The following is a 13,349-nucleotide window of genomic DNA, read 5'->3' on the forward strand; positions in this document are numbered from 1 at the left end:
CAAAACCCGACATTTTCATCTTGTGTACATTTACTCTTCAAATAACGTATGTTTCAGGTTTGTTTGTTTGTTTTTATGTTACAGGTTTAAACACATTTGTTATAATAGGTGTCATTATGTCCTCCTATTAAGATTCTCTATCTTAATCAACATCATCATCATCATCATCATCATCATTATCATCATCATCTTATTTTAATTGACAGTATAATCCTGACATTTAACTCGTTGTATTTTTAAAATCAAATTGAGTGATTTTTCAAACCATATTATAAACCTTTGTACCTATAATGCTTGAAAGTTCATTTTTCCTGGGAAAAAAATTTAAATGACAGTCTACTTAAACATAAAAATCTTTTTTAGGACCCTTTATGCTCACTACATTCTCTTCCAAATCTACATTTCATTTTCCTTGTCATGCCTTATCCATCCTGCTTTTTCTCTTGTGTCAATGTACCCTCCCTTGGTTGCTTTGTTTGAGTCCCTTGATGTTGTTGATGCCTTGACTTCCATTAATAACTGTATTCTTCTCCATGGCACTCTTTCTGCTCATTCTGTAGATCTCTCCTGTTCAGAAATATTGCCGAGTCCATAGTTTTAATGACCAACTGGTTAAAATACATAAATATCACCTCTCTGAAAATCTAACATGAAAAAAAATTTATTAAGCTGCCAGTTATACACTCCCATGTTGGTGAAGTTCTTCTATTTCAAGGAAGAGGAAGAATTAGTGAAAAAAGTTATTTGGATTTTAGAGGTAAGCATATTTATTTAATACAGACTTGTCAGCCATCTAGCCAACATGCCTCAATAGGTTCAGAAGTCCTATACAGAAGGCTCTCTTGTCTACAGCTGTGTATGGGTGAAAGAACCACATACTTCTCTAGAAGAAAATTGAATAACCACCCATTCTTTCACATCCTATAGTACATTCAGTGATTACATGCTTTGGAATAGGAGACACAATTTTCACATGTGTGATTCATGTTATTGCCTACTTTCAGCAAATTGCCCTTGAAAATTGTGAGTCACACTGACACGCATGCTAGAATTGTGCCAACTCATCCAGAAGTCTACCTATTTTCTTATACTTTCCTGCACTTGTATCATGTGTTTTAGGTCTCCTCCTGCCCCTCCTTGTCTTTACTATCTGCAAAATACTCTCATTATTATTAAAGCACGAACGCAAACATCACCTCCTCTGTGAAGAACTGCATGATGTAATAAGCAAAAATTAAAAATCTCCTTCTTTTATGGGATTCCCTGGTGGCTCGGTTGTTGAGGGTCTGCCTTGGGCTCAGGGTGTGGTCCCCGAGTCCTGAGATGAGTCCTGGGATATAGTCCCACATAGGGCTCCCTGTGAGGAGCCTGCCTCTCCCTCTGCCTGTGTCTCTGCCTCTCTATTTCTCTGTGTCTCTGATGAATAAATAAATAAATAAATAAATCTTCAAAAATGAAACAAAATTCTTCATTTATTTTCTCAACTTGACTCTTTGTTAAATACACCATGGTAAGAATTAATTATTATTCCATTTAATACTATTTATTAATAATATCTGCTTAGTATCAAAAATTCACAAAACACAAAGCAGATGCCAATCCACTGGCCTTATTTTCAGATATATCTATCTGCATGGAGAAGAGAAGGTGGAGTTTAGGAAAACTGAAATATCAGACTAAGAAAAATGCTAAGAATCTTACCTAGAAAGAATCTAAACTGCTTCTCCTTTTATTTCAGTGTCATCTTCAAATATTCACATTAGTCAGGATATATATGTATATATAATATATGTATATATTTGCTTTGGTTAAAGATATGAAGTGATTTACGATGGATAAGAGGGGGAAATAATGATCAAAATGCTATCTAGACCCAGATGAACTTATTACCATTTATTTATACTCCTCATGTCCTTCATGAGATTCTGACAACTGCTCTTCTCCTTTAGAATTTCACAGGAGGCACTCCTTGTCCATAATTACAAAATGCACTTTTCAACAGTCCTCCTAGATCCTTTCTAACATTGCTCTGTGTAGATCTCAGAAGTACCTAGAAGACCACATACTCACAAGCCCAGTCCTCCAATCCTCTCACGTGCAGACACAGACACATTAACGTAGCCAAACGTGCAGTTATTTATATAAAAAAAATGTTCCCCAAGAGACTAATACAGGACAAACATAATATCAGCGGTGGGTAATAACATGTTGCAATCCTCTTGAGGAATGTAGTTAAGAAAAATAAGAAAAATGTCAAGAGATTCTTTCTTATACAATAGAATATCTTTTCATCTTTCAACGGCTTCTAAAATTGAATGCATGAATATTGGGAAGAAGAAGTAAGCATCGATTCCAGGACTCCGTTTCAAGTATACTCAGGGACTCATAATTTAACTTCATGAAGCTGAAAGGGAGAAGTGGGAACTGAGGGGTGTCCCAGCTAAACACTTTTAAGATACTTTTAGAACTCCAAGATAAATACTTAAGGGTTTTTTTTTTTTTTTTCACTGCAATTAATGTTTTCTAGAAAGCACCTCGGTGGTCAGTTTTAACCAATTGATGCGAGCCAACTCATCAAATACAGAAACAACTACCTAGTCTTTCATAATAAGCTGGATCACAGAGGCAAAATGAATACACTGATTCATAATCCTTTTACTGCCTCAATACATGTGTCTAAAAGTATTTTACCTATAATGTCTGGAAATATTAATGGGCGGTTAAGATAGCCTTTGTTGTTTTACATAGCAAAAGCATTGGTGACCTGGGGAAGGCACCTTCTGACTATTCTGAAGGAAGGGAAACTTCCTCATAAATGTGTAATACTTATTGTTGTTATTACTGTCATTACAAAATCAATCACATCATGAAATTGGGAATGCCGATTCTACCATAATTCCTTCTCGATACAAACAGTCCTGTAGAGCATATAAGTAATTTTTAATTATGTCTCAGGCTTTCTCGTTGGTTGAGGGGCACTAATCTAGAGTGTGCATTCAGCACCAATTCTAGAAAATTCTTGCATAATTATACTTCCCATTATTCATGGACATTACTTAGGACCTCTTTGGGGTTTACTTCCCTATCTGTGAAGTGAAGGATGTGGATTTCTTGAGTGTGAAACTCTTCATTTGTCTTCACATAACTCTCCACAACTATCTGAGTTGCTCATGGATGCCTCACACACACACACACACATACATACACATACACACAGATCCTGAGTAAGAGCTTTCCATCACCAAGTGTAACAGAAATCTTCAGGGTAAAGTCTATTTATTTATTTATTTATTTATTTATTTATTTATTTATTTATGTAAAGTTCTTTATCTTCATTGTTAAAGACAGGACTGGTTGAAATAAACAGCTTTAGATTTAAGTAAAAGCACACAAGAACACTCTACACTAGAATTATTAATTTAACAGTATTTGATTTCTAAAGGAGAAAATGTGATAAAATAAAATGACATTATAGGTTTTTAGTCAGTCAAGACTAGTGTGTAAGAAGTCCCTTCTGTTTTTGTGTGACACCAAAATAGATTAATGAGTTCTATAATAAAATTTCTCTCCTTTATGGAAATAATTCTTAAAGTTGTTAAAACTAGGAGGAATACTGTAGGAAGATATAGGCAATATAGGATCAAACAATGGTAGCAAATACGTGTGTTGAATTCAAAAGCTTTAATTTTGTGGGCATTTCTTGTCTTTCAAATGTCATCCTTTGACATTCTGCCTTTCTACATATATCAACTGTGAAATCATCAATTTGTAATTTTTATAAAGTTTTGATGAATATAGTGAATTATTTAAAAACATACATGTTAAACTTAGGGATCTTCCTGTATTAGTACTATAAATTGCATCCATTTTTTCTACATATGGCTAGTATCACTTTTTATTGAAGTATGTTCATATTTTCAAATATGATCTCTCTTTATATATAGGAAAATACACTGTTCACATTCTCTCTCTTTTCTTATAATGCTATAAAATATTAAAGACCTGAAGCAGATTAAGTGTACTCCCGGTGTTTAAATATGATTTTCCCACTCCATTTAGGGAATATATTTGAGGAAATTTCAACTGCAAACTCAAAACCACGTTACTGTTATGTTGTATTGGAGGATTTCCACAAATCTGAATTTAAACAAAAATTATTTATTTAACCATGAGAGACATAGAGAGGCAGAGACACAGCAGAGGGAGAAGCAGGCTTCTCGCAAGGATCCCTATGTGGGACTTGATCACAGAAATAACAATTCCAAGCCTTCCTGCACAAGTACTTCTGTTTTTCAGGCACCCTAAAAAGTGTCAACTATGGAGAAGGGCATCTTGTGATTGTCTTATGACCATTACATCCATATGCTAATGATCATGGGTTGGATGGATACTTCCCCACTACTAAACATTCAAATCTTGGAAAAGTGCCCTTATAAGCTGTGCATGCTACCTCTTAAAAAGTAACGTTCTCTCTTGCTGGCTCCCTTGTATATAAACTATCTCTAACTAATTACACCTGCTTTTTTCCATTCCTCTCAGAATTCATTTCTAGGACATTGGCATTGAAGAATCTGGTCTTGGGGGGGTCCACTAACAAACATATCATGAAAACCTGAACTGTTCACTGATAGATTTACTCTAACCTTCAATGACAGGGTTAATTCTACTTTTCTCCACTTTGATATTTGTAATTTACTCCCCAGGGTGAGGAACAGGCTTCCCATTCATCTATGTTTTCAGGTTTCACATCTTTGACATGCATTAAAGACTTTATAGGGTTGGTATAAGGATTAATGAACTTATCTTTATCATTGCATTTCTTTTTTGTGTTTTTGTTTTGTTTTTTTTTAAATTTTTTTTCACTGCCTTTCTTCAGCAAAATCATATTCTAAATATACTTGTAGAGCACTCTATTACATACAGGAAATATTAGCCAAGGTCCTTTTTCTGGATCCCTATTTACAGTTGCTAACTGGATATTTATACCAAGAAGTTCTATGTCCATTATTAAATATTTCCATAAGTTGACGGGGGGTTGTTTTGCACTTATTCTTACACTCAGATCACCCTTTAATAAAAATTTATTGTCTCATAGAGTACCACACCAAGTCACTGAGACAAGTAAAAGGGAACTTCAAGTCATAGAGTACTTATCGTCACATGTCTGCTAAAACGTTAGGAGATACTGAGGGATAAAACATTAAATCACTAAACATCTGCTATCAGGCCCTAATTCTAAAGATACGTATCAATATAAGACAATTTGAAAACTGTACAGACTACTTTGAATCCAAGAGGAAACCAGTTAAGTCCTTTTAAAAAGTTGTCAAGAAAAGTTTACATTTAGGGGCAACTGGGTGGCTCAGTGGTTGAGCCTCTGCCTTTGGCTCAGGTCATAATCCTGAGGTCCTGAGTTCAAGTCCTGCATCAGACTACCAATAAGGCGCCTGCTCATCCCTCTGCCTCTGTCTCTGCCTCTATCTCTGTGTCTCTCATGAATAAATAAATAAAATCTTAAAAAAAGAGAAAAGTCTAAGTTTAATCTTGAAGGATAAATATGATTTGACCATGAAAAAAATCAAAAGCATTCTCAGTAGAGGAAACATCACAATGAGAGAAAAATAAAAAGTGGAAACACTACCATAAAAGAATAATGTACTAAAATAAAAAGGAGAAGAGTGCTTCAAGATAAAATATCAACAATTAGATATTTATACAATTAGAGAGATATACTCTCTTATAGAATTAACTTTCTTCTTGAGTTATAGTAATGGAACTCACTTTTTAAAAAATTATTTAAATTCTAGTCAGTTAACATACAATGTAATATTAGTTTCGGGTGTAGAATTTAATGATTCAACACTTCCATACAACACCAAGTGCTCATCACAAGTGCCCTCCTCCATCTCCATCACCTATTTCACCCACTCCTCCCCATACTTCTCCCCTGTTAACCATCAGTTTGTCTTGATAGTTAACAGTATGCTTTTATTTAAAAATTGTTTTACTTATATATCTTAACACAACACATGGTTTTTAAATGCTTATTTCATATTTACTTCATCCATTGTCTTTTATCTGAATTTCCATTTCTACTTCAATTATATGATAATAACTTTATTATATAACTTTTCAGCATGTTATGTGAATATTTTGAGGAAAAAAGTAATTTTAATATATTGAAATGCATAAATTATAAATATACTAAATATTCAACTGATGATCATACAGTAAAAACTTCAGGGACTTAATGATAAAGAGGATACTGAATGTGATCATTAACATTAACATAGATGATTTTATTCAATATATGATAAGTTATAATACATTACACTGACATTTCTTATGCAATGGCCTCAATGTCACTTGGTTTTTTAAACAGAGACTAAAATAGTAACAATTTAGTTGTGCTTTTAAGAATTGCCCTTTACTGGGGCACCAGAGTGGCACAGTTGGTGGAGGATCAGACTTGTGGTTTCTGCTCAGGTCTTGATCTCAGGGTCCTGAGATTAAGCCCTAGGCAAGCTCTATTCTCATTAGGGAGTCTGCTGGAGATTCCACCCCTCCCCACTCGTGCTTGCAGGTGCACACTCTTTTTCTTGCACCTTGCCTAAAATAAACAAAAAATATTAAAAAAAAGAGAGAAGAAATGCCCTTTACTAAAAGCTAATGTAACTACAAAAAAAATCTTCATAATTTCTTCCTTTCATGTCTCCTATTGACTAAATGTGTGTTCCAAACAATTCTGTATGCATAAAATGTTGAAATTGTTTAAATGAAAATCGGAGTCTACAGATGCCTGGGCGGCTCAGCATTTGAATGTCTGCCTTTGATTCAGGAAGTGATCCTGGGGTCCTGGGATTGAGTCCCACATCAGGCTCCTTGCAGGGACCCTGCTTCTCCCTCTGCCTATGTCTCTGCCTCACTCTTTGTGTGTCTCTCATTAATAAATAAATAAAATTTTTAAAAAATAAAATCAAAATCAGAGCCTGTCTCCAATATAAAACCTAGAACTGTATCTTCCAACAGCACAATTGAACTTCAGAAAGCATGAAATCTGATCCCAAACTACTATTTCTCAAATTGAATTTTTATTATTTGAAAAAACTTAAATGAGAAGTCAAAATGCATCTGTAGAGTGTAAAATCTTGGACACTCGGTCCGGAAACTGTTTGGTCTTAACCCCATAAACTATAGGATTGAGCAAAGGAGGGACAAGCAGGTAAAGGTTGGACAGAAGAATATGAATGTAGGGTGGAATATGGAACCCAAACCTGTGTGTAAAGAAGGAGAAGAAACCGAGGAGATAAAACTCAAGGAAGACACAAATATGGGCAATGCAGGTGTTGAAGGCTTTGAGCCTAGCTTCCCTCTGAGGCAGATTGAAGACAGTTATAAATATTCGGATGTAGGAGAGTGTTATAAAAACTACGTCTAAACCAAGTATAATGAAAGCCACAAAGAGACCATAGATCTTGTTGACTCGAATGTCTTCTGCTGCCAACTTCACAATGGCCATGTGCTCACAGTATGAATGGGAGACCACAGTGGTCCGGGAGTGTTTCAGCCGACATTTGATGAGGATGAGACATGGAGCTACAAGGAGGGCTGCTCTGAGTGTCACTCCCACTCCAATCTGAGTGAGAAGTTTGTGTGTAAAGATGGATGCGTGTCTCAGGGGATCACAGATGGCCACATAGCGGTCCAGGGCCATGGCCAGCAGAATTCCTGATTCAATGCATTGGAAGGTGTGGATAAGCCACATCTGAAAGAGACAGGCATCAAAGTATATGTCAGGCAGATGAAACCAGAAGATGCCTAGCATTTTTGGTAGGATGCAGGTACTGAGAGCAATGTCTGTTGCTCCAAGCATTGCCAGGAAGAGATACATGGGCTCATGGAGGCTGCGTTCTGATTTGATGATGACCAGGAGCAGGGAATTCCCAAACAGAGCAATGATGTACATGGCACAGAAAGGAATTCCAATCCAGAACTGCACAGACTCCAAGCCGGGGATCCCAATCAGTGTCAGCACTGGGGGCATGAAGATCGTGCCATTGAGCTTGAACATGTTGGCTTAGAGACCCCTGGTTCAGAGCTTCTGGTTCAGTGTGGCAGTGTGTGTTGAGTGTCTGTCTTCTGTTTTCTCTTTTCAACCTAGATTCATCCAATCAGAGGCTGAATGTGGTTTCAATGGCATTTTGTCAAATATGCTTAATTTTGATGGGGCAATTAAGTGGGTCCAGGACTGCAGATAAGCCTCCTGTATGATTTATTTCAGATTTTAGTTGTCCCTTCTGTCTTTTTTTTTAAATTTTATTTGTTTATTCATGAGAGACACACAGAGAGAGGCAGAGACATAGGCAGAGGGAGAAACAGGTTTCATGCAGGGAACCCAATGCAGGACTCAATCCCAGGATCCCAGGATCATACCCTGAACCAAAGGCAGATGCTCAGCCACTGAGTCACCCAGGCACCCCCTCCCTTCTGTCTTTTTAACACCTTCTCTTCCTGTTTCTCTCCATTTCTGTCTCTGACTCTATATCTCTGTCTCTGTCTCTGTCTCTCTCTCTCTCTCACACACACAAACACACACATACACACGGACAGGTGGACATATAAACTTACATGCTAATAGGCAACTGCATACTCTCTAGTGAGAGAAATCAATTTTCTATTAATGATGAGCTTATGGTTGTGTATTGTCAGTTTAAAACTGTCCCATTGAATGTAAGCTTGTTTTGTATTGTTAATAAGTTATGGGAATTTTAAGATATGTTACCTACATATTCTCGTGTCCTTACCCAAGGAGCATTTAGTCAAGTGGTCAAACAGAAAGCAATGAAAGGAATATTCACTCTTCCAGGTGCTATAGTAAGCACTGGGTTAAATATGGACTGACAAGTTAGGTTCCTTAATATCAAGGAGACAATACTGGATAATGTCATATTACAAATGTTAAAAATACACACAACTAGCATACAGAAGTGCTGTGACACAGTATGTAGACCCTACCTTTATTTCAGAAGTGGATGCCAGGTAATTTTTCTCCAGAAACTTGTATACAATTAGATATTTTAGAGGGAAAAAATAAACATGATACACGAATGTGAATTTCTTATAAGAGTTCAGAACCACACATTTTGTCATGTGAAAATTCTTACTTGATAGATAATGCCCCCAAAACAAAAGTTGCTTTGTATTTATTTCTCAGAAATTTTCGATTATTAAAATCTGCTTGGGGAACCTGGGCGGCTCAGTCAGTTAAATATCTATCTGCCTTTGGCTCAGTTTGTGATTCCATGGTCCTAAAACCAAGCCCCACGTTCGTCTCCCTACTCAGTGGGGAGTCTGCTTCTCCCTCTCTCCCACTTTCCACCTCCCTCTTTTGTTCTCTTTCATACTTTCTGATATAGTATGAAAATGAGGAATAAAATGTTTCAAATGCACTGAATACTGAATACGTAATTATATTTGTTCAGTGGGATTCAATTTAGTAATATATAAACTTTTAATAAAATGACCAGTTTTCATATTTTTGCTATTAATATGTTGTTACTCATAACATATAGTCTAATTATTCTTTGCTTCAAGAGAATGGGGTAGACTCACTCACAATTCTTACTAAACCCATTATTGGAGAAATTATAAAAAATAAGGTTTTCCTGGACAAGGTGATACATAAATGTATTAAAATAATAGAGTAAATTAAAATGATTTGGAATTACACCTTTAATGAAAGTGTGGTTATTTTCCACATCCCTAGCACATCTCTCTCCTATTGTATTTCTCCTTCATTTACCTTTTCCTGTACGAGGTTCCCTTGGATAATATCACATAACTCAGTTTCCCTGCCTCAAGTCCATTTTTTTTTCCTACTGTGGAAGTGTTATTACATGTTCCAGTACATTACAACTTTACTTTCCTATGTTGACCTGAGCAAGAATACATACCTGTCTCAGTGGCAGATTTGAAGGATTTCACTATTGCTGAGCAAAGGAAAAAAAGGGAAAATATCCAATAGATCAAGAAGAAATTAGTACTATTTTTTTCACTCCTGAGGTCCTACTGAAAATCTTTTTTTTTTTAATTTATTTATTTATGATAGGCACACAGTGAGACAGAGAGAGAGAGAGAGGCAGAGACATAGGCAGAGGGAGAGGCAGGCTCCATGCACCGGGAGCCCGACATGGGATTCGATCCCGGATCTCTAGGATCACGCCCTGGGCCAACGGCAGGCGCCAAACTGCTGGGCCACCCAGGGATCCCCCTACTGCAAATCTTAAATGATGTATCCATTTCCTTTGCAGAATATCTGCTCTGAGCTGACACTTGCTTAGTCCTAATAAAGCTTTCCATACAATTACAGTTTCAATTCCCTGCACTGCCTTTACACCCTCATGATATTTCTCTCTAGATCTCTCAGACAGCAATGAGAACACATACTCACAACCTTCCTACATGTATTCACCTCCTTGCACTTTATAATAGTTGAAGAACACATTCTCATAGACAAATATAGAACAAAAAATAGTAACAGTATGTGAGCAAGGACTATGATGCAATTCTCCTGAGGAATGGACAAGTGACAAAATCATATTGTTTACAAGTCACACAATTTATCCACTTCTCCCTTTATTCTGATTATTATTACTGTTTTTATTGGGGAAAGCATACATAAGAAGCATGAAGCTGGATGCTTTGCACACAGAGAACCCGATAAGAACTATCCACTCATGGAGTGTGGTAGAAGTCTACAGGCAAGGATTTTTATCTTCATTGTTGAAGGAAAGAATGTCTAAAGGAAACACGTTCTAGACTTTTTATTGCATGAAAATTATAAATACATTGGTTATTGCTTTTTGCATTGTGACTAACATAGACTAAGAACAGATGTGTTACACAGACTTCCCTTTAGATTCTGTGTGTGGTGAGGACATTGTAGTGGAAGAGGAAAGATAGTCTTATAATAAAATAATGAATGTAAGGACAGAATTCTAAGACTATAATTCATCCTGTGAAATTATCTATCTATTTATGAATACCATAGATAATACCATATCTCCTCTGAAGGAGATAAGGGGACAAAACAAAAATCATTAATTTTTTCTTATCAAACAGTGGTTTATACCCAGGGTCTGCCTCCAGTTGTGTGATATTGAATTTTGTTACAGTATTCCTTTCATCTATGAAAACAATACTTAGACTTGTGATATGTATATTTATGAAAATTCATGATATGTGGCATATAACAAACACAATAAATTATGGCTAACATACATTTATTTGTTATATGTCATTAATTTTCATAAATTTAAAACCCTTTGTTATCTGGGAAGTTCTCACCTTTCAGATTCATCTTTTGCTACCCTCACTAACTTTATAAGTCAGTAAAGAAGAAACAAAACAAGTAACTCTTTATGAACATACAATTGAAAAAGAAAAACACAAACACATTGTTTGTATTAGTTTTTCTTCCTAAGTGAATATGCAATTTCATGCTGCTGTCTTTGGGTTGGATATTTTACTAAACTTAATGGATTTCCCTCTTCTTTAATGGGTAAAGTCTTTCTTCTCCTTACCTTTACATGAAATAGCATTTTCCTAAATTTTGTTTACATAAGCATTGCAACCACAGTAAAATATCATAAATTCACATATTGAACAATTTAGCAAACATTATTCAATTTATATTTTCCAAACATCATCCAAGTTATGGTCAATCGATGTGATCACAAATACTCAAAGCTATTAACTCATAAAGAACCAATTATCCTATAATTCATACCTGTCTCAAAGAGTGCTACAAAAGTAACAAGGGAAATTGGACTTTGGTCTGTTTGGAGTTTACCATTGTATATGGGCAGAATTTTACATCACTGAAAATAAAATAACTTAAAAAAACTTTTGTCATCATATTTAGATGAGAGAGTATTTTGGTTGAGAAAGTATAACTGGGATCCCCCCCTTTTTTTCTTTATTTGACAGAGAGTGTGTGTATGTATATGCAAGTGACGGAGGGGCAGAGGTAGAGGAGAGATAGTCTTCAAGCAGACTCCCCACAGAGCATGGAACCCAGTGTGGGGCTTGATCCCAGGACCCTGAGACCATGACCTGGGCTAAAACCAAGAGCTAGCTGCTTAACCGACTGAGCCACACAGGTACCCCATAAAACTAGGAATTCTATCCTACAACTTTACAACAACAAAAAAGCAAATTTTAAAAAATGGGCAAAGGACATGAATAGACATTTCTCAAAATTATATATATATATATATATATATATATATAATTGAACAATTATCACATGAAAAGGTGTACAATACCACTAATAGTGAAATGAAAAATCAAAACCACCATGAGATGCCAGTTTACAATCATGAAGATGGCATTGTAAAACAAACAAATGAACAACAACTGAGAAAATAGCAAGTGTTGGAAAAGATGCAGAAAAATTAGAACCTTTGTATATTGCTAGTTGGTATATAAAATGCTGTGGGTGTGGTTTAGCGCCTGCCTTTGGCCCAGGGAGTGATCCTGGAGTCCTGAGATCGAGTCTTGCATGGGGGCTCCCTGCATGGAGCCTGCTTCTCCCTCTGCCTATGTCTCTCCCTCTCTCTCTGTGTGTCTCTCATGAATACATTTTTAAAAATAAATAAAAAAGAAAGAAAATTCTGTGGGAAATAATAATAACAGTTCCTGAAAATTTTCAACATAAAATTAGCATATGATCTAATAATTCCAGTTCTTATTATATACCCAAAAGAATGGAAAACAGGGACTCAAACAGGAATTAGCCCTCCAATATTCACAGCAATGTTATTTACAATAACTAAAAAGTGGAAATAATCCAAATGTGCATGGATAAACAAAATGTGATACATTCACACAATATAATATTGTTTAGCCTTAAAGGAATGTAATTCTGACGCAGGTCATAGCAGGAATGAACCTTAACTACATTATACCGAGTGAAATAAACCAGACACAAAATCAAAATGACTGTGTGACTCCATTTAAATCAGGTACCTAGAATAGTTAAACTCACAGAGACAGAATATAGAATTGTGGTTGCCAGGGGTTGAGGTAGGGCAAAACAAACCTTTATTGTTTAATTGGTACAGATTTTTAATTGAGATAATGAAAAAGCTCTAGAGATGTATAGTGGTGATGGTAATACGACAGTGTAGATATATTAATACCACTGAACTGTGCAATGAAAAATGATTACAATTGTAAATTTCTTTTTTTAAGATTTTACTTATTTATTCATGAGAGACACAGAGGGAAGCAGAGACACATAGGCAAAGGAAGAAGCAGGCTCCATGCAGGGAGCCCAAAATGGGACT

General features: G+C 35.8%; 1 protein-coding gene across 1 annotated transcript; it reads right to left on the minus strand.

The window, feature by feature from the left end:
- Positions 1–7,120: 7,120 nt before the first annotated feature.
- On the minus strand, positions 7,121–8,071 carry LOC112912422 (olfactory receptor 52A5-like). Its single transcript, XM_025989123.2, has one exon. It carries the CDS (start codon positions 8,069–8,071, stop codon positions 7,121–7,123), a length of 951 nt encoding a protein of 316 aa, XP_025844908.2.
- Between the last annotated feature and the right edge of the window lie 5,278 nt (positions 8,072–13,349).

This window comes from Vulpes vulpes, chromosome 11 (assembly GCF_048418805.1).
Source record: "Vulpes vulpes isolate BD-2025 chromosome 11, VulVul3, whole genome shotgun sequence".
Classification (NCBI taxonomy): Eukaryota; Metazoa; Chordata; class Mammalia; order Carnivora; family Canidae; genus Vulpes; species Vulpes vulpes.

Coding starts and splice junctions, on each gene's coding strand:
- LOC112912422 (XM_025989123.2), bottom strand. CDS start 8,071: ATGTTCAAGCTCAATGGCACGATCTTCATGCCCCCAGTGCTGACACTG.